General features: G+C 40.3%; 1 protein-coding gene across 8 annotated transcripts in view; it reads left to right on the plus strand.

Annotated features, from left to right (window-relative positions):
- ATG13 (autophagy related 13) overlaps positions 1 to 22,379 on the plus strand; it is a 37,383-nt gene that overhangs the window by 359 nt on the left and 14,645 nt on the right. For 4 of the 8 annotated variants that reach the window (XM_028515469.2, XM_028515473.2, XM_028515472.2 and 1 more), the window contains exons 2-6: positions 15,084 to 15,165; positions 16,341 to 16,421; positions 17,338 to 17,457; positions 19,506 to 19,552; positions 20,861 to 21,001. In XM_028515469.2, coding sequence (XP_028371270.1) covers positions 15,097 to 15,165; positions 16,341 to 16,421; positions 17,338 to 17,457; positions 19,506 to 19,552; positions 20,861 to 21,001 — 458 coding nt within the window. In that variant the 5' untranslated portion in view covers positions 15,084 to 15,096. Of the gene's footprint in view, positions 1 to 333; positions 448 to 15,083; positions 15,166 to 16,340; positions 16,422 to 17,337; positions 17,458 to 19,505; positions 19,553 to 20,860; positions 21,002 to 22,379 lie in introns of all 8 variants that reach the window. The other 4 variants (XM_028515470.2, XM_028515471.2, XM_036029331.1 and 1 more) reach the window with 4 other exon arrangements.

Raw genomic sequence — 22,379 nt, forward strand, 5'->3', positions numbered from 1 at the left:
CCAGATCTCTCAGCGCCCCCGGGTGGGGGGCTATGGATCTGCGGCCTGTCGCGTCCCTCCTGGGGAAGCTGAAGCGGACTAGCCGCAGTTCGGTCCCCTGAGCTTTCTTTACGAAGTCGGGTTGGTGTAGGTGGCCTCGGCCTCTGATTTTACCCAGTTTTTATAAAGATCCCAGAGCTCTGGTCTCTACTTTCTCAGTTCTTTGGATTAAGTCCTGAAGGTTTTTGGAGATAATTTTGGGTCCATAACTGCGGGGTTGGGTACCAGGATGAGTCAGGTAGGTTTTCTTGCGATCCAGATTTGCTGAGTGCCAAATATGTACTCCGCGTGTAGGTGAGGGTGACTCTTGACTAGTGAAAAAAGACTCAAGGTTCACGACTGTCTTCTCACTGGCAGTGGAACGGCTTGTGGAAACCTGCGATCCATTGTCATTAAATAAATCTCTGGGTAAGTGGCTAAGCACCTTCTTGGGGTCATCACTAACTCATCTCAGTTTTCACTTTCCCGGTCAGTTCTCAGTTTGCCTGGTCGGTTCAGCGTAGCACTGCACTTTGAGCGTTTTTTCATCTGTTGGGCATCCCTCCGCCAGAGAGCCAGCTAGGGACAGAAATAGGGAGACGGAACATGAATGAATGAATATTAAAGAAGAAAAGTACCCATTTTCTTATTCTTCATTTAAAACTCATCATCTAAAGTGAATTAAACACCTTCAAAGGGAGTTGTGCAATAGGAAGAAACAATAGACCCTTCCCTTGCACTAAATTAACTTCCAGGTTTTTGTTTCATGAGTGTTCTTTTCATGTGTGTATATTGTGGCTCCAACTAAATTACAAGTTTTTTTTGTTTTCAACTCCATTTTCACCTGAGCAGAAGTCTTATAAATGCTTGTGGAATGGAATCCTGAGTTAATAATATATTTTTTAAAGATTTTATTTATTTATTTACATTTAAAGACAGGAAGGGAAAGGAGAAAGAGAGTGAGAGAAACATCAGTGTGCAAGAGATATATCTACCGGTTGCCTCTCACATCCCCCCTACTGGGGGCCTGGCCCACAACCCAGGCACGTGCCCTGACTGGGAATTGAAATGGCAACCCTTTGGTTTGCAGGCCAGCATGCAATCCACTGAGCCACACCCCAGGGCGATATTTGTTTTTCTTTTAAAATCCTTTAACTTTATTATAGAAGAAATGGATAATTACATTCATAACATTGTGGTTGAAGAGCTGCTTAGATTACAGAGAAAGAAGAGCACACTTAAAAAATTCCTACCCTGGTCAGGTAGCTCAGTTGGTTAGAGCATGGCCCAGATACGCATCTGACCTGACCAGGAATTAAATCCTCGACCTTTCAGGACCATGCTCCAACTAACTGAGCCACACCAGCCAGGGCCATGCATGGTTTTCATAGAGGAAAGGGTGCATGGAGTTGCTGGTCCTCTCTTACTCTTTGTCAAAATGTGGAGACCAATAAAAACTGCAAGTAGTCCTTGATATGATAAAGGCAGTGTAGCTAGGAATGATGCAAGGGAGGTTTGCCCAGAGGGAAGTCAAGAAACTTCTTCAAGTTTGGATTTTAAATCTTAAAAAGATTTTTAAACACTTAAAATGGATATAAAACTAGTTTTAAATCTTTAGTAGGATTTTAAAGGGATTTAAGATTGATTTTAAATAGTTGTTTTTCACTGTAGAGTAAATGTGGGCCAGTTTGTTAGAGAAACCCTCTAAATGCCAGTGTAGGTGGCACAGGAAATCTCGCTCACCCTAAGATGTCTCCCATCTGCCTTTGGTTACAAGAGAAGGAATAAGGTGGTGAACCACCACTATTTAGAAAAATAGCTCTACAGGCACCATTGACTGTCAGTCAGTATTACCTTCTTGGTAAAAATAAAGGTAAATAAAAAATTCATGAATTTTTTGAAAGAGAAGAGAAACACCGCTGTGCAGGAGACACATTGATCGGCTGCCTCTTGCATGCCCTCAGCCAGGGAACCTGGCCAACAACCCAGGCATGTGCCCTGACTGGGAATCAAACTTGCAGCTCTGGTATGCAGGCTGGCATTCAATCCACTGAGCCACATAAGCCAGGGCCTTGTAGCCTTTTCTTTTAAATATTCATTTTTTAAAAGATTATTTATTGACTTGAGAGAGGGAGGGAAAGAGAGAAAAAAAAACACATCAATTTGTTGTTCCACTTCCTTATGTATTCATTGGTTGATTCCTGTATGAGAATATGGGCCCTGACTAGGGATCGAACCCACAACCTTGACATACTCTCTGAATTCTCCTTTTGCTGTATATTTATTTTGTTATCCAGTATTCTCTATTTTGTTAATTTCTAGATAATTTGTGACTTTGGTTTTTATTTCAGTGTTTATTAAAAGCTTCTTAATGTACATGTAGTTAATTTTGTATTGTATATTTCCAGTTTACTGGGTTATGGGCAATAATATCTTGGGGAAAGAATTTTTTGTAGGTGGAAGAATTTACTTTTGTTTTTAATTTTTGCTGATTTTATTGGGTGACATTGATTAAGTGTATAGGTTTCAGGTGTACAGTTCTATAATATATCATCTGAAAAATTTAGTGTCCCTTAGACCTGAGAGAAGAATGTGGAAGTTAGAGTTAAGTAACTAAGATTTATTAAGGATCTCATATATGGCAAGTATTCTTTATAGGAACTACCATTTAATCTTCACCACAACCATATGAGGTAGGTATTATTTGTTGCCATTTTATAACAAACAGAAAGACTGAGTAACTTGTCTTACATGCAGTTACATATATATTAGACTTTTATTGTTCAGATCCTCTGTATTTTTGTTTATATCTACTTGAGTTCTGAAAGAGGTGTGATTAATCTTCAGGAATAGTTTTGGTTTTATCAAGCTCTCCTAAGTGTCTTTAAGAATTTTTGCTTCATGTGTTTTATTGCTATATTGCTTATATATAAAGGTTTATGGCTATTACATTTTAGAGATTATCATTACTCAGCATCCCTTTTAATCTCATTTCATCACTTTTGGCCTGTATAAATATTGCTACTTTTGCTTCTTTTTCTCTTTCTTCTTCCCTCCTTTTTTAAAACTAAATATACTTACTTTTTTTTTTAAATATATTTTATTGATTATGCTATTACAGTTGTCCCATTTCCCCCTTCACTCCCCTCCACCCTGTACCCCCTCTCCCACCCACATTCCCCCCCTTTAGTCCATGTCCATGTGTCATACTTATGAGTTTTTTAGTTTCTACATTTCCCGTACTATTCTTGCCCTCCCCCTATCTATTTTCAACCTACATTCTATGCTACTTATTCTCTATACCTTTTCCCCCTCTCTCCTCCTCCCACCCCTACTGCTATCCCACCATGTGCCCTCCATTTCTGTGGTTCTGTTCCTATTCTAGTTGTTTACTTAGTTTCTTTTGGTTTTGCTTTAGGCGTGGTTGTTAATAATTGTGAGTTTGTTGTCCTTTTACTATACATGTCTTTATCTTCTTTTCTTAGATAAGTCCCTTTAGCATTTCATAAAGTAAGGGCTTGGTGATGATGAACTCCTTTAATTTGACCTTATCTGAAAAGCACTTTATCTTCTCTTCCATTCTAAATGAGAGCTTTGCTGGATAGAGCAATCTGGGATGTAGGTCCTTGTCTTTCATGACTTGGAATATTTCTTTCCGGCCCCTTCTTGCCTGTAAGGTCTCTTTTGAGAAATCAGCTGACAGTCTGATGGGAACTCCTTTGTAGGTTACTGTCCCCTTACCTCTTGCTGCTTCTAGGATTCTCTCCTTTGTTTTTACCTTGGCTAATGTAATTATGATGTGCCTTGGTGTGTTTCTTCTTGGGTCCAGCTTCTTTGGGGCTCTCTGCGCTCCTTGGATTTCTTGGAAGACTGTTCCCTTTGCCAGTTTGGGGAAGTTCTCCTTTATTATTTGTTCAAATAACTTTTCCACTTGTTGGTCCTCCCCTTCTGGTACCCCTATAATTCGGATGTTGGAACGTTTAAAGGTGTCCTCGATGGTCTTAAGCTTTTCTTCGATTTTTTGAATTCTTATTTCATCATGCTTTCCTGCTTGGTTGATTCTATCTTCCTTCTGGTCCACTGTGTTGTTTTGAGACTCAGATTCCTTCCTTTCACAATTGGCTCTCCTCCGTGTGTCTTCCTGCATCTCTTTTATGGTAATCTGCATTTTTTCATGTAATTTGCATCCAAAATCAACCAGTTCCGTGAGCTTCCTGATCACCAGTGTTTTGAACTGTGCATCTGATAGATTGGCTATTTCTTGGTCACTCAAAAGGATGAGTCCTGGGAGACTGATCTGTTCTGCTGGAAACATATCTTATGTCTTTCCCTGTCTCTCCTATTATTTTATTTATTTGTTTATTTATTCTCCGGTCTGGTCGCTCTTGTTACGTTGGGGGGCGGAGCCTTAGGTGTTCACCAGGGCTGGGTGCCCCAGACGCTAGATTGTGACGTTAGATGTGGGGGCAGGGGCGGGAGCAGGAACAGGAGGGATCAATGGCGACCCTTCCATTCTCCTGGAGTCAGACACTTCCCTGGGCTTCTGGGCCATGAGCTCTGCCCTGGTCCACAATCGCTGCCCCACTGATTCCCCCAGCTGCTGCTTGCGTACTCAGGGATCACCGCTGCACCGCTGCACCGCTGCGCTCTTGCGCGCCGGATTGCTGTCGCGCTGATTTTGCGCCAAATTTCCCCCGACCTACGCGCGCCGGCAACCCGCGCCAGCCCCGCGCCCGCTCGGCTCGTCGTCCCCTACCAGTCTGGATGTACGGGTCTACTTTAACTTCTTGGCTGTCCGACTTCCATTTAGATAAATCCTCTGACAGTTCTGATATTATGACTGCAAATCATTGTTGTAAATTATTGTTCTGTTCTTGGTTGTGCGAGGAGGTATCGTGCGTCCACCTATTCCTCCATCTTGCCAGAAGTCTATATATACTTACTTCTTTCAAACTTTCTTTGTAACTCTCTTAGGTAGGAAGATGATTTCAGTTGTTTAAACTTTTCTGTTCTGTTTTCTCATTTCTCTACAAATAACTTTTTAAAGTATATTTTATTGACTATGCTATTACAGTAGTCCCAATTTTTTCCCCTTTGACCCCCTCCACCTGGTACCCCTTTCCCTCCACCACTCCCTCCCCCTTAGTTTATGTCCGTGGGTTGTACATATAAGTTCTTTGGCTTCTCCATTTCCTATACTATTCTTAACTTCCCTCTGTCTATTTTGTACCTACTGATTATGCTTCTTAATCCCTGTACCTTTTTCCATATTCTTCCCCTTCCCCTGCTCCACTAATAACCCTCCATGTGATCTCTATTTCTATGATTCTCTTCCTGTTCTAGTTGTTTGCTTAGTTTTTGTTTTTTAGACTCAGTTGTTGGTAGTTGTGAGTTTGTTGTCATTTTACTGTTCATAGTTTTGATCTTTTTCTTAGATAAGTCCCTTTAACATTTCACATAATAAAGGCTTACTGATAATGAACTCCTTTAGTCTGGGAAGCACTTTATCTGTCCTTCAATTCTAAATGATAGCTTTGCTGGCTTGAGTAATCTTGGATGTAGGTCCTTGCCTTTCATGACTTTGAATACTTTCCAGCCCCTTCTTGCCTGCAAGGTTTCTTTTGAGAAATAAGCTGACCCTCTTATGGGCACTCCTTTGTAGGTAACTCTCTGCCTTTCTCTTGTTCTTTTTAAGAATATTTATCTTTAACATTTGGCATTTTAATTATGTGTCTTGGTGTGGTCCTCTTTAGATCCAACTTGTTTGCGACTCTGTGCTTTCTGGACTTGTATGTCTATTTCCTTTGCCAAATGAGGGAAGTTTTCTTCCGTTGTTTTTTCAAATAAGTTTTCAGTTTCTTGCTTTTCCTCTTCTCCTTCTGGCATCCCTATGACTCTGATGTTGGCAGTTTTAGAGATGTCCTAGAGTTGTCTTATACTTCGCTTGTTTTTTGAATTCTTGTTTCTTTATTCTGCTCTGGTTGAATGTTTGTTTTCTTCCTTATGTTTGAAATTGTTGATTTAAATCCCAGCTTCCTTACTTTCACTGTTGCTTCCCTGTGGGTTCTTGTTTATTTCACTTACTATAGTCTTCATTTATTCCCTTATGTTTTTGCCGTACTCAGTGAGTTCTCTGAGCATCCTGAGCACCAGTGTTTGGAACTCTGCATCTGATAGGTTGGCTATCTCCATTTCATTTAGTTCTTTTTCTGCAGTTTTGTTCTGTTCTTTCATTTAGGCCGTTTCTTTGTCTCGTCAACTTGGCGGTCTCCCTGTGTTTGTTTCTGTGTACTAGGTAGAGCTGCTTTGACACCCTATCTTGACATATCTGTTAAATTGTATGGAGCAGTGCCTTAGGTATTCACCAGGGCAGGGCAACCCACTTTACCACTTTGTGGCATTGTGGCAGGGCAGGGGTTGGACAGGGGACAGTGTCACTGCCTGGCTCCTGGAGGCTTCCCTGGCACTCGCCCCATTTTCAGTCACTTCGTCCACTCGCCGTATGTGACTGGTCCCCTTCTGGCTGTTGCCCTGATGATGATTCCCGAAGTGAGTGGGATTGCATAGTTCTAAGCCCTTGAGGGCCTCTTTAAAGGGACTCTCCTGAGAGACAGACAGTTTCTTCTGCTGCCCCAACCCCATTGGTTTTTCTTCTGTTCTTTCTTTTTTTTAGAAGTTTTTAAAGATTTTCTTTTTAGAGCGAGAGGAAGGGAGGGAGGTGGAGAGGGAGAGAAACATCAGTGTGTGGTTGCCTCTCACACACTCCCAATTGCAACGTGGCCCAACAACCCAGGCATGTGCCCTGACTGGGAATTGAACTGGCAGCCCTTTGGTGTGCAGGCTGGCACTCAGTCCACTGAGCCTCACCACCTTGGGTTCCCTTGCTGGTTTTTACAGCCAGAGGTTAGGGGGCTTTTTCTTTTGGGCGCTGGAACCCTGGGCTGCGTGGTCTGGTCTTGGACTGGGATCACTCGCTCCCAAGGTGTCCCTCTGATTTTCATCCACCACACATGAGTGTGTGACTGCCCGTTTTGCTGCCACCTCTCCACACCACACCGTGGCCTTTCCATCCACTCCCTGGCTCCCTGCCCCTCCTGACCATCTGGATGAATATGGCTTCTTTAAGTCCTTGGTTGTTAGATTTCCTTACATTTCGATTTTTTTGGCAGTTCTGGGTGTTTTTAGTTTTGAGGTTAGTTGTGATTCTTCTTGTTGTGCAAGGAGGCAAAGTGTGTCTGCCTACGCCTCCATCTTAACCAGAAGGACAAAGAACTTTCAAAATGGGAAAATGATCTTTATATTTTAATAATAACTGGTGCCTGAAAGTGGGGAAATGATTGTTTTATTCAGTTTGTCCTTGAACTTAACTATTTTTTTTAACTGTTCCTAATATACAACATTGAGCTTTTTAAGCCTGAGTCCACAAATTAAAAGATTCTGTTAAAAATTGGAAAACATAGAAATTATTTACTGAAAGTAATTGATACAACTTTTCTTAGTTTTAAGGACTAGAGATACTATCTAGAGTCATTTTTTTTTTTTAGTCATTTTTATGTAATCTCTTGTCTAACTATTCAGGGTTGGTTGGTTGGTTTTTTTGTGTTTTTTTTTTTTTAAATTATTTGCCCTTTCCTCCATTTTTTGATGTGTTGCCTTAATCCCTTGTGTAAATAATCCTGCATTATTTTAGTAATGGTGGGATTACTGAAATAGCTTTCTCGCTGATGTTCCTAGTCTGATGCTTCTAGTCTTTACTTTTCATCTCTTCCTTTCTGTACTCAGATTAATGTCCCTGCATCTTTCCCTACAGGAGAATCCGCATTGACTCCCAGTGAATGTACTGTTAGAGTCTGTTGCTCACTTTCCTGACTCCCTAGTAATGTGGCCTGACCACATTTATCCACTTTATTTTTCTTTACCTATTTACATGAAAATTCTCAGCTATATATTTCCTAGTTTTGTTCGTCCCCTGTTCTTTCTTCCTGCCCTCTGGGACTCCATTTGCACATATGTTAGACCCTTCCCTGTGTCCTCGATGTCTCAGGTACCCTCATGTCTCATTTTGTTGTGCCTGCTGCCTTGGGGCGATACCTTAAATGCAGCCCGTTCACTCTGAAAAGCATCCCAAGGACACACACTTACTTTGTGTCTCTTGTATGCTTGTCAGTATTTTCCATCCTTTTGCCTTTCTGTACTTTATGGGATGCATTTTCTTTTGGCTTATGTTCCCTTTCAGTGTTTGTATCTTCTGTTGGTCTAATCTGTTAGGCTCAGCCAACCATTTAGTTCTTCATTTAGTGGGTTTTGTTTTTTAGTTCTAGAATTTCTGTTTGGTTCTTTGTATAGTTTCTAGTTCTCTGTTAAATTCTGAGTTCATGCTTTATTTAATTGAACATGGTAAGCACAGTAATTTTAAATTCTGTCTGATAACTTAATATGTTTCTGATATTTAATGCTTATTGTGTCTGTTGGATTTTGGTTGTTTGGGTTCGTGTCTATGAGTACCTAGTTTATTTTAATCTGTACCAGACATTGTATATGGAAAATTGTCAAGATAATTTGTGGGCTAGAGTAACATTATTTTCTTCCAGGGAGAAAGAAATGTGTGTTTCTGGCAGAGACTAAAGGCAGACCTTAGCCCACATTATTGAAGTTGAATAATGTTTAAAATTTCTCATGATAAAAACTTTTTTAAAAGTTAGCTTAAAGTCATATAAATTACAACAACATTTCGTTTTCTGGGAGAAAGAAAACTAAATTTCCACTGTTTTTTCAGACTAAAAAAACTTAAAGATGACAGCAATAGCATATTTATCTGGGTTGTATTTTATGCATTAAAAGGGAAAGGAAGAACAGAGAGGGACTGGGAAAAGCAGGAAAATACTTGAACAAGCAAAACAAGAAAGACCCATATATGATATCTATTCTCTTTTACACACTTAACAAGCTCATGTAGGGGGTGAGGAGGAAGTGGGTGGAGATGGAAGACGGTATAGGGCGATAAATGGTGATAGAAAAAATACAATAAAAAGAAATTTTAAAAAAGAAAAAGCAAGTTCACAGATAAGCATATTTCCTCATAACTTGCATACTCTGTCTCAGATGTGTAGCTTATTGTACTTTTGAGTTTTTGGTGATTTATCTTCACGTGCAGTCTGTAAATTTTTAAATCATGAATTCACCTAGCTGAAAGCTGGGAGGAAGGGTTATGAGCGTGGATGGGCAGCAGGCTGTTGAGCGAGGCTGTGAAGGCTTCTCCCCATGCCCTTTAAGGCTTGCTGTTGCCTGTTTCTAGGGCTTTCGGTGTGCTGGGCCACTTTTTAGGTTAGTTTTTTGGCTTTTTGTCTCCTTACCACCCATGTAGATAGTGTGCTTTCGGGTCTGTGGCTGTGAACTTTCATGACTCAGGCATTTCAGGTTTCAAGAGTGACTTGCCCACCTCTCAGCCTCGCCGTGGTAGATAGTAAACGTCTTCATTGCTTCTCTAGGATTGCCGTGTCCTCTTGGTCATGCGGCACTTGGCTCTGGGGTTTTATGCGGGGACTTTACTAAGATTAGTCCTTCAGCAGTTTGCCTGAGGTTTAATTTACAGTAAAATCTAGAAGAAGGTGTTGGGGAGAAAAACTTTTCTAGTACCCTCGTAGGTTCAGTAGCTGAGGGCCTGTAAATTAAACGGACAAAAGACACACGAGAGAGAGAAAAGACAGGTTTTGAACACCTGCGAAGTGTATGCCGCAGGGGTGCTCAGTGATGAACAACTCAGAGAGGTGGTCAGAACTTAGGACTTGCATGCCTAACAGTAGGAGAAAGTGGGGCGGCGGGGGTGGGGGGAGGCTTTTATGTCTCTAGGACACACAAATAGGTATTTAGGAGAATAAATGGGAGCTCAGAAAGTTTGTGATAATATTTGTTTATGCAGGTGAAACTGCCCCAGAGAGGGGACTGACGGCACGTTTGTGCACGGTCTCTCTCCTGGGAGTGGAAGCCATCCGGTCATGGGAATGTGTGGCGGTCTTCATTTCTCGGAAGTTTCTGCTGTTAGATAAGGGAAGCTCTGAGAAGGTTTCTTTCTACATTTTTTTGAGTCTCAAATGTCTTCCTCTTAAAATAATCTTTACGCCATAGTGGCATATTTTGGGATGGCATATCCTGTTCCCTTTCAAACGTACAGTAACTAACCAAATAAGTCTCCTGCAGATCAGAAATGAGACCTGGGTAAGGTGCTGCGGAAATGAAGATGTAGCAAATACAAAGGATTTTGTAAGAGTTACTGGCTAATAAAGGGCAGCAAAAAGGAAAAAGTCGATTGTAGATCTCTTTTTACTTAATGTTTGTCCCAAATTTCCTTTTATAGTCCTTAGAGCACTCAAAGGAGGAATTTTACAAAGAGCGAAGCAAAGTGTTAACCTTATGTTAACCTAAGGTTACAAAGCCAGAAGGAGAGGAAGCATGGGATCAAGGAATTGTACTCTGGTGACCACAGATTCAGGCAAAAACCCAAACAGTGTCCTGTTACAGGGTGAAAGCAATGGGGTTTCATGAGAAAAAGGAAATGAATAATTACATGAAAAGAAGAAAAAATTTCAATTGGTGCTGACAAGTTGAGCCACTCTTGGCTATACGAGGTTGGTTACTGATTCTGTCTTCAGATAGAAGGTCCATAACAATCAGTCCTTGTTATCAGAATATCAGCTTTTTTGTTGACTTTAAAAACAGTTCTTTATAAAACAATTGTGACTTAGCCCAGTCCAGTGGTTTGTCCTATCCAAAGGGTCAAGGAACATAATACAGCCCATTGCTCTGGAGTGGCTGCTCCAGCTCCAGTTTAGAACGGCTCCTTGTATGCCCTGTTTCACACATCTGTTGTTGCACTTCTGTTGTGAAGAATGGCAGATTAGGCTCCAAGGGAACAGCAAGCTCTGAAGCCTGAGATAATTGTTTCCCCAGTGGAGACCTCACCCCTTTGGCTCAGTAACTAGTTCTAGTTACATAATCCTTTTAGTGCTTCCAGGGTTCAGTAAGTCGCAAGAGTCATCGTGCCATTACAGTGTTCGCATGGGTGGGTGCTCTGGTGGCCGGACACAGCTCCCCACTCCGTGTGAGCTCAGGGCAGCCCAGTCCGCCAGCACTGCTCTCGTCTCACTGGGTTTCCTGGGGCTTCACGGCCTTGAGCTGTTTAACCCTTTAAAAGATCTTTTTATTTTTACTTTAACATTCGTTAGTGTCCTTAATTAGATCTAAAGTGAGTATCCATTACAAATGCTGTCCAGCATACAGATGTTAGGCCCCAAAAGATACATCCTTTATAATTTGGATCACTATAGGCTTTAACCTGTTTTGATCACAGTGGACTCTCCTGTGGCATCTTATCCTGATAATTATTTTTTCAGAGGTGTTTTATTTCTCCCTCATTGATTTCTTCTCCCTCCTTATACATTTGCTGAGATATCCTTATCCTACAGGGAAAATCCTTTTAACAGAACAGCTTGAGCTCTTTTCCTGTCTAACTTCTCCCGAGAAGCTGAATCTATTCTTTACTCTAAGAAACCATCCTTTCAAAGGTCTTTAGCAATGCAATGCCAGTGGCCTTTTTCTCACCTTTTTAGGGTGAAGGAAACCAGAATATGTCACCCCAGAATAAATTATTATGAGCTAAAGGCAATTAAGCAAATGTAGGAAAACCTCTCTTCACTTTCCCCCCTTTCTACCAAAAGGCAAGCTATAAATTCTGGTTTTACTTGAGACACACTCTTACCAGCTCAGGGAAGACACCGGAGGATTCGGCAGACAAACCTGACTCTAGTTTCCTCCCATGTATTTACCTTCCCCCAGTTGTCGCCCCTGATGCCTAAAATTGCTTTCCTTTGTCCTGTCTTTTCTCTACAAATGTGTTGTTCTTTGCTGATGATCCTGTATGAGCTGCAGTTCTAAGCCACTACTTTTGAGTTGTTTTCATTGAAGTTTCTCTTACCTGATGAGTGCTGTACATGTTAATAAACTCTTTTTCTTCTTAATCTGTTTTTTGTTAAAGAATCCCAGCTTGAAAACCTAAGATGGGTAGACCTAATTTTTTGCCTTCTCCACAGGAGCTTTATATTATTTGACCATCCCTTTCAACTTGAAATGTTAATTTCCCCTCAATTTCAATGAAAGCCCCTAGGAAAACATTTTGCCTCCTTTTTCTCTGATTAGTTCTTGCATTTCTCCCTATGGTTCTTTTATGTAGATATTTTCCTAGAGTCTTTATTTTCTTTCTTTTTTTTTTTTGTTAAATGAATTTTATTGGTTGATTTGAGAGAGAAAGGGGGAGAGACAGAGACAGACAGACACAGATGTCAATTTGTTGTTCCACTTTTTTTTCTTCTTTTCCTTTTTAAAATTTTTTAAATTTTTCTTTAATATTTTATTTATGTTTTTAGAGAGAGAGGAAAGGAGGGAGAAAGAGAGGGAGAGAAACATAAATGTGTGGTTGCCTCCCACGTGACCCCCACTGGAGGCCTGACCTGCAACCCAGGCATGTGCCCTAGACTGGGAACCGAAGAGGTGACCCTTTGGTTCACAGCCCGCATTCAATCCACTGAGCCACACCAGCCAGGACTGTTGTTCCACTTATTTATGCATTCATTGGTTGCTTCTTATATATGCCCTGATCAGGGATCAAACCTGAGACCTTGGTGTATCCAGATGATGCCTCAGCCAACTGAACCACCTGGCCAGGGCAACAACCTAATTTTTTGAATGGACAAAAGGCTTAAACTAGCGCTTCACAAAAGAGGATATCCAAATGGATAATAAAGCATATGAAAAGGCAATAGCAGGGGAAATGCATCACTGTCTAACCACTGATTTAATCATTAATCTTTTAATGCAAATTAATTGAGATGCTACCACACACCTACCAGGAGGGTTAAAACTAAAGAATTAGAACTTACCACGTGGTGATATAGAAGTGGAGCACCTGGGACTCTCATACCTTCCTGCTGAGGGTGTTTATTGGTATAGATCCTGGAAAACTGTTTGGCCGTGTCTGTTAAAGCTAAACACAGGTATACTCTGTCAGGCATCATTAACTCCTGGCTTTATGTCTGCCAGCAGTGAGTGTTTCCACCAAAAGACTTGGTGCAGGAATGTAATAGCTAAAAATAGGAAACAACCCAACCGTTTGTCAACAGTAGAATTTATAAATAGATTGTAGATTGTAGTATATTGTCAAGTGGAGTGCTACATAGCAATGAAAAGAATAAATTGCTACATGTATAGTGTTATAAATGAATCTTACAGCTACATTACTGAGTAAGGGAAGCTACACATGGCACTCAGGTCTGAGTCCCCATTTGGAAATCTCCTAAGTGTGCTTTCCCTTTGCTAATACCCCACTGCCCACCTTGCTCTCTGCATTTCTTGTCTAAATTCCTTCTTAATGGTAGCACCTTTACCACTGACAATCTGCAACTTTATTCTCAGAAAGCTGTGTCTTAGAATGAGTCCGAGTCCTTTCCATAGGTCGTTAAGATGAAACTTTTTTGCAGATGCATTAGAGCAAAACAATGACTATCTGAAGAAAAAAAAAGGAAGCTATGCATAAGAGTTAATATTATTTGATTCCATTTATAAGAAATTCAGAACAGATAAACCTAATCTATGGTGATGGAGGTCAGAGTAATGATGACCTTTTGGTGGGTTTATTGATTGAGGGCACACAAAGGAGCCTTCTGGATTTTTGGAAATGTTCTGTAACTTCATTTGGATTGCGGTTATAAGGGTGTATACATACAAAAATATTTATTGAGCTGTCTATCCAAGATTTGTACATTTTACTACATGTAAGTTATACCTCAGTAAAGAATAGTGGGGGGTTTTAAATATATACATATATATGTATACATATATTCAGATACATACATGTATACACATATATACATATCTATTCTTGTACTCATTATTTCCTATTTCAACTCTCCTTTTGTTTACACCTTTCCTTAAAACCAGCTGTCTCTGTGGCTTCCCTGTTTTTGTTCACTGAAACCCTATTAAACTTTTTGCGGTCAGTCCTTAAATCCTTTCAGCTCTTCCTTTCAAATACCTACCATCCACATACTATTTCCAAATCATGTCTGTAACTAGAGTTTTAGCCTGGCCCACAAGCCTGAGTTATTGCCAAGAACCTAATTGGTTTTCCTGCTTTTCATACTCAAAACTATTGTACAACATGCCAGCAAAGCTGCCTGTCAAGCACCATTCAGATAACACTAGCACTGCATTACTTCCGCTCCTCACACGCATTGAGGAGGCTGCCACTCCCAGAGTACTAGGCACGGACCAGGCTCTAGCATTTCACTTAAGACTCTCTTGATCTCGCCCCAGCCAGCCGTAGTACTTCCCCATCCATACACAGTCCTTTGAAAAATGGGAATACTTTATACTTCCAAAGGTATTTTGCTCCATTGCTTATACCTCTTTGTTCATGTTCTTCTCTTCCTAGATGCTGTCCTTCTCGTGTCAGCCCCATTTCAAACCGTTTCAGCCTGGGGGTGTTATGATGTGCGTCATGAAACCCATGAACTCCCTGAACTTGCGTCCAAATGTTTCCATGGGCATTTCTCTGGAGAAAGGGCTTGTCTTGCCATCAGATTCTCAGAAGGGTCCATAAACCTCCCCAAAGTTAAATTGCTTTAGTGGCCTTCTGAAGGGATGTAAATTAACTCATTTTATGTTTTAACAAAGTTTTTGTCTCATTAAAACATAGTTTTCAATATGTTAGATAATAAAACATTTTTAATACATAAGTTATATTGAAAGCTCAAAGATTCAGATTCAGGTCAAATGGCTTGTCCTTATCCATTTTTTAGGTCCCTAGATTTAGCGCGTTGTGTAGAATTTATTTTCCTCAAAAGATAGTGTCTCAGTATTTTTCACTTTGGTATCTTTAGTTAGAGGGGAATTTTTTCCCCTCCCACATGACTATTTACAGAGCTCGTAGACAATACCATCTCTATGCTTTGGTGTGGCAATCCCTTTTAAAAGATATTAGTCACAATTCTTCAACATTTTTTCCTCTGTTTTAGATTCCCATAGGCAATGGAAACTGATCTCAATTCCCAGGACAGAAAGGACCTGGACAAATTCATTAAATTTTTTGCCCTCAAGGTAATATATCCATTTTCTTGAGCCTAGAACTGTTGGAAATAACTTCCATGCTTCTCCCTTTTTAGAAATATAGCATAACAGCTTGTAGCTTGCCCATTCTAATGGATACTTCTGTCTGTTGTAAACCAAACTGTGAAGTTTGGGGGCGGTACTGGGGGTGTAACTAAAAAGTAGCTTCCAATGTTCCACAGCTACTTGTTCAAAAAAAATTCTTTTGCAAGGCTGTTTGCAGAAATGTCAAACTGCTATGCCAGGTTATCGGCACAGCATGTTCCCTTGTAGTGGGAACGAGGGCTGGGGACTGGAGTGGACAGCACTTCGGGCATCGTTCCCACAGCATCCCATAACTCACAGTCTGGCTCGTTTATTGTTCCATTCTGGTAAAGGAGGAATTAAAACTGAAATTTGAATGCTTTATTTTTTTTGTTTGTTTTTATTTGTTGATTTTAGAGAGAGAGGGAGCGGGAGACAGACAGACAGACAGGCATTCATTTATTGTTCAACTTACTTACGCGTTCATTGTTGGATTCTTGTATTTGCCCTGACCGGAGACCAAACCTGCAACCTTGGCATATCGGGACGACGCTCTAACTCACTGAGCTCTCCAGCCAGGGCCTCGAATGCTTTAGAAGTTAACATTTTCCTAAATCTAAAAATCCTTCCCACCTCTGTCACTCCTTCCTTTCAAACGTTGCCATGTAAGTACAATTCAGGCAGTAGATTCTGGTTGTAAAAGTAGTTGGAAGACTTTTGCCATATGGGCCAAAAGATATGAATAACTGGAGTCTTTGGTTTAAATCTACTATGATTACATAAGTGTGTGGCAATGAATATTCACACCTACTGTTGGACTTGTTTCTGTGTGAAAGTCAGAGCCGCCATGTGCAGCTTTCCCTCTGCCATGTGCGAACGTTGCAGGCTCCGGGCCTCAAACTAGAATTCTTCTAATTGGCCGACACTGTGTACTCAGGAATATTTGCGGTATTCTTTTTGTATAGTGTTTTTCTATCTGTCTGTGAACGTTTTAAGTTCCTAAAGGATAGTTTACGATTATTGGCATCTTTTAAACCCTGCTTTGGGAGGGCTTTAATCCTTATTTGAAACCAAATCGATTTAAGACTCTTTTCATCTTTGATTTTTTTTTTTGTTACTTGTTTGTTGTTATTGTTTTTTAGACTGTTCAAGTGATTGTCCAGGCTCGACTTGGAGAAAAGATTTGTACTCGTTCATCTTCATCCCCAACGGGTTCAGATTGGGTAAAATTCCTGTTCTTTGCTAAGGGGTACACTGCAGCGCTTGTTACAGGGCATCACAGGGCAGGAATAAGGGACACTGTTTGTAGTATTACTGTTTCATAACATTAAAATACCTAATTCTGTTTGACCCATTCACTTGGAAAGTATGTTCTTTATTGAATGTTAGTCCTGGATTTATTTGGTTCTCGGTTTTCTGCTGTTTTAGGTGAAAAGCTGAGTCTTTAGAAAACAAAAATATCTTGTTAAATAATGTTTGTCCTAGATCGTCAGCAGTTTCAGCCCGAGCTTTGGGGCTTTGATGCAGGATACCTCTTATGGGGAAGGAAGAAGTGCATGGATGTCTTAATCGGTCAAAGCAATACCTGCATTACCCAACATACAGTCCATAATACTTTCGTTCTTAAAGGAAGGATTCTTTTTAGTATTTATGTATTTATTCATTCATTTATTTATTTTTAGAGAGGGGAAGGGAGGGAGGGAGGGGGAGAAACATCAATGTGTGGTTGCCTGTCATGCACCCCCCACTGGGGACCTGGCTTCGCACCCCAGACGTGTGCCCTGACTGGGAACTGAACCAGTGACCCTTTGGTTCACAGGCTGGCGCTCAACGCGCTGAGCCATACCATCCAGGGCAGTATTTATTTATTTTTAAAGATTTACTTATTTTTAGAGAGGGCAGGAGGGAGGGAGAAAGAAAGGGAGAGAAACATTGATGTGAGAGAGAGATCACATCTCTCTTGTGATGTGGTTGGTTGCCACTCGTTAGCCCCTGGCCAGAAACCCAGGCATATGCCCTGACCGGGAATCACACATATGACCTTTCTCTTTGTGGGACAATGCCCAACCAATGAGCCACACTGGTCAGGGCTGTTTCCATAACACTTTCTGTGAGTGACAAGTCCCTTTTGTTTTCTAGTTCAATTTGGCAATCAAAGACATCCCAGAGGTTACACATGAAGCAAAGAAGGCACTGGCAGGGCAGCTGCCTGCCGTCGGGAGATCTATGTGTGTGGAGATCTCACTCAAGACTTCCGAGGTAAGGTTACACCAGGATGGTGCCGGAGTGTGGCACTCGACGCTCTTCACACTCTGGTTCCAACTCAGCTCTATTTCCACCCCTTCCCTCTCTGAACTTCTTATCACTCTCTGAGGAGGCCATGGTTTGCTCATTCATTCTTCCAACCACCTGGAGTGGTCTCGTCACTCTCATGGTTGTGTACGTATGTCATCTACATATGACATGTTTCTACTTATCCTCAAGAAAATCTTGCGCGAGAAAATCTTCCCCCTTCTAGAGAGAGAGGTAACTACTCTCTTTAGACTTCCTTGTACTTTGTTTGTATTTGTTTCTAGAGTGAAACTTGCTATATTGGTATTTTTTTACTCATCTTAATTCTGTGTTAGGATTGAGGCAGATATTGTTACTTGTGTGTTTATTAATCTGTTTCTACTACAAGACTGTGAGGCTGTGTCGTATAATGAATGGCAGGTGGAGTTTGGAGCTGCACAGACCCAAGTTCAGGTCCCAGTTGAGTGGCTTTGGCCAAATTACTTACCCCACCCCCACCGACACCACCAGACTAACACGACGCTTCACAGTCTTGGCAGAGCTGCAGTGTTTTTTCACTTCATCCTCATTTGTAAAGTGTCTAATGTAACATGTAATAGGAGATCCTTACCTGTTCCTGTTCCTACTTCACACGTCTGTTCTGGAGGTCAGCAGCTATGCTGCATCTTATGTATCTTTGTAGGTCTTCAGATTCTTTTTGAAATGAGTGAGGCAGAATGTAAATAAACAATCATCACAGTGCCTAATGCAGTGCCGGGGATGGCACGTATTAAGCTATCAATGAGTTTATTTGGTTCCATGGAAACCTTGGAACCAAATGAAACAAAACTTCCTATTCTTTATTGAATCACCAGATTATACTATAAATTATTTTTCTTAGTGATTCATAGGGAGTCCAAAAGGACTCCCTAGAAAATCTCTTTCATTTCCTAGGCATCTGTGAAATGACTATAAACTATTCCGATTGTCGTAGAGAAACCACACCCTGTTGTCATGGATACTTCCTATTAGCCAGTCCACTCTCTGATTTTTGGGGGGGTTAGGGAGAATTCAAATTCATCATGTCATTTAGAAATGATAGTATAATGAAAAGGATATGTGTTAAGGGTACATATTTAAATTCGATCTAGAATAAATACAGTTGTCTGTTCCACAAACTAACACAAGTTTACTCTCAAACCTAAAAGAATAACCCTCTTCCAGTGGATTAGTAAAAGGTTACTTGTGTTCAAAAGTATACGACTGGCCTTCTCACTGAGTGACACATTGGATTGTTACCTGGTTGAGGGATTCTGGCTTTAGTCTTTTCTTTCCCACCCACTAGCCTAAGTCTGTTCAGAGTAACACAGGGAGAGACCGAACAGTTTGACTAAAGACATCAGACAGCTAAAACTATTTAAAAAATAAGGAGCTTGTTAAGGTATTCTGTTTGTGGCATCACCTAAAAATACCCCCTATGGAATTGGAGGGAAGGGCTCCCTTCATCACTGGAAGTGTTGGCCTCACTGAAGAGCAATTTGGATACACATAGCAAAAGTGTTAGAAATGTGAATACTCTTTGATCTAGTAATTCAAATTCTGGACATTTGCATGAAGAAATTAATTCGGGGTACATGCAAAGTTTTGGTCTCAAGACTGTTCTTCATAATGGTGTTTGTAACAGTGAGAAAGGAGAAACAACCTGTATGTCCACACCCAGGGGGGACTAACTTGGTGAAATGATGACCCTGTGCTGGAATATTATGCAACTATTTAACATAATGCAGAGTTTTTCACTATAATGAAAATTCCACGTTGTATTTATTAATAAAATAGTATATGTGATTGATGTGACTTCACTTTCATTTAGAAAAGTGGCTGATTGGATTATACATTGATAGCTTTTTTCTTTTTGCTTATTTATGCTTTATAACCTATTTTATAATGATTCTATAGTGCTTTCTGTAATAAGGAAAAAGAAGATAATTTAAAAAAACAAATAAAATTGAAATATCTTTCATTTGTCCCATCTATAGGGAGATTCCATGGAACTAGAAATCTGGTGTCTTGAAATGAATGAAAAGTAAGTTCTCTGTCTTAGGTTCTTGGGTTTTGGTAGCTGAGGATAAAGCAGATGACATCCTGTGGAAAGCAGGGCTTTGTTACCCGTCCTGGAGGGCATTCTGCTCACTTAATGAAACCAGTGGGCCTTTGCTACAGTTTGCTTCACGCTTGGCTTCCAGCCCTGGTACAGAGATGACCTTCAGAGGGAGCGTTAGTCCAGAGAGACTCAACGGGGAAGGGAACAGAGAGAGAACTGAAAAGAGCTTGTTGTTTTCCCAGGGTACAGATAGTCCTTTGATTAAATCCCTTGGGAGCTCTTGTAACATGACCACTCTAGTTTGTCTGTTTTCTGAGTGGCAGAAATCCAGTGAGATTTCCCCTCCCTACTCCTTTTTATTCGCCGTGTTGGTCATGATTGGAGATGCATGTTACTCCCCTCCTCCATTTTCTTCTTCAAGGCAGATTAGCTTATTTCCTGCCTCAAGTTTCAGTTTGCAAGAAGATCATACTGTAGAAAAATTGAGGAAATAGCAACACATCAAAAGAAAGATTTCAGTCATAAGTATCTGTGTTGTGAGCAATTTTTAAAAATAGAAAGCAGTTGCCAGGTTATAGTCCAAAAGTTCACTGTCAGACAGATGTATAGAGGTAGACAGCTCATAAGACAGTACATTGAAATTGTGTTTGCATCTTCATTAATATACTTGCAACATTGAATTATTATTTTTAAATGTGTAACTTTATTTCTTAGATAACTGCTTCAAAGCTAGAAAAAATGTATTGAGCGCCCTTTGGTGCCCATCGCCCTGTGCCCAGCGCATCAGAAAGTGAAACTTTGGTTTATTGGTTTGTCTCAACGATCTGTGGTGAACTGACAAAGAACTCTAATTACAGCTTCAGTTCAGAGCGTGTTTTAATAATAAATTTAATTTTGAACAGTTCTAGTGCTTTGGTTGCCAAGCTCTGAATGGTGTATTTGAACTACAAAAGTTTATGTTCTATCAGAATTTATGAGTAATGATAACAAGTTAGTCTCAGTCAATAGATAGAACATAAGTTGTATCTCTATATCCATTGCATTTAAATTTTTTTTTATTTTTTAGAGAGAGAGAGGGAGACAGAAACATGGATTTGTTGTTCCCCTTATTTATGCATTCATTGGTTGATTCCTGTTTGTGCCCTGACTAGGGATCGAACCTCCACCCTTGGTGTATTGGGATGATGCTGTAACCAACTGAGCTACCCAGCCAGGGCTATCCATTGCTCTTCTGTTCTTTGTTCTGTGTTAGTTGACTACGAGAATGCTGATAGTGTCTGTGCTCCACAGGTGTGATAAAGAAATCAAAGTTTCCTACACTGTGTACAACCGATTGTCGTTGCTGCTGAAGTCTCTCCTTGCTATAACTAGGGTGACGCCAGCTTACAGACTCTCCAGGAAACAAGGGCACGAATATGTCATATTATACAGGTAAACAGCATGGCTGCTCAACCTCCTCAATTCGCTTGTCAGCCCCATCACTTTGCATGTGTCTGAGTGGCATTCAGCTATTCTGTGATTAATTTTTGGACAGGTGGTTGGGTAGCTGATGGCAATAGCTTTACTATGATTGTCTGTGTGTCCTCTCTTATGAACTCAGCTTTCCAAGGCTACCAAGTTCTTTGTCCTTTTGTCTGGGCACAGTCATAATGCCTGTGGATTGGATTCTCAGGTTCTGTTGATAGGACCTCAAAGAGGGAAAAGGAACTTAAGACTTTAAAACACAGACTATCCTGAGCAGATTCTGCCTTCTATATATTCCAGAGTTAAATTAAAACATTTTGTCTAACAAACTGCTAATTACTTTTTTTATTTTTTATTTTTATTTATTTATTTTTTAAATTGTACTTATTTTCTAGAGAGAGGAGAAGGGAGAGAGCGAGTGTGAGAGAAACATCTATTGGTTGCCTCTTGTACGCCACGCCCCCAAGCTGGGCACCTAGCCTGTAACCCAGGCATGTGCCCTGACTGGGCATTGAACTAGTAACCTTTCAGTGTACAGGCTGGCGCTCAATCCACTGAGCCACACCAGCCAGGGCCATTCTTTAACATTGTTAGCAATAATCTAGCAATCCTCCCCATATTTATTTTTTCCAAGTCTTTGATAGGTTTTTGTCGTCTTCTCTGTAGTCTTTCCAGGTTTCAAGTTGAGTATTCCAAATCACTAGACTTTCATTCAGATACAACAAAAAGATTACTTTCTAACTCTTACCTCTCATTTACCTATGCTAAGTCCCCTTCACTTTTGTTATTTTGTAAGTATCCACATTATACTACTGGTCACCAATTTAGTTAATTAGGACTCCTAGTCCTTGTCATACCACTATTTAAGGTCTTCCTGTATCTTTTATCTCTGGAGTAATACAGTGTTTATTGCTCACTGTCTATCATTTAGGAATGCTTTTGGATGCAAATAACTGTGGTTTGAAACAAAGAGAAGTAGGTGATCTTATTGGAGATTTAGCTCTGTTTTTAGTTTTTATAATATTAAGAGATTAACAGTATAGCCTTTTAACATGAAAGAACAGCCTTGTTTTTTTAAGCAGTGTTATTATTATCCTCACCCTGTAGATTTGATAATGTTACAAAAAGTCATTCTGAATTTGTTGTTCTTAAAGATTGAACTGATGTTTTATCGTCTACTATCCAGGAAGAAAACTTTTGCCTAGCAACTGAATGGCATAAAGAGTGTAGCTAAGGATAAGTTTAGCATAATTAGGTTATTTTAAGTACATGTACCAGCATTCAAATTTATAGTGAACTGATTAAATGTCAGTTTTTTATTAGAGTGTATCTAGCAAAATCTCAT

This window comes from Phyllostomus discolor, chromosome 6 (assembly GCF_004126475.2).
Source record: "Phyllostomus discolor isolate MPI-MPIP mPhyDis1 chromosome 6, mPhyDis1.pri.v3, whole genome shotgun sequence".
Taxonomy (NCBI): domain Eukaryota; kingdom Metazoa; phylum Chordata; class Mammalia; order Chiroptera; family Phyllostomidae; genus Phyllostomus; species Phyllostomus discolor.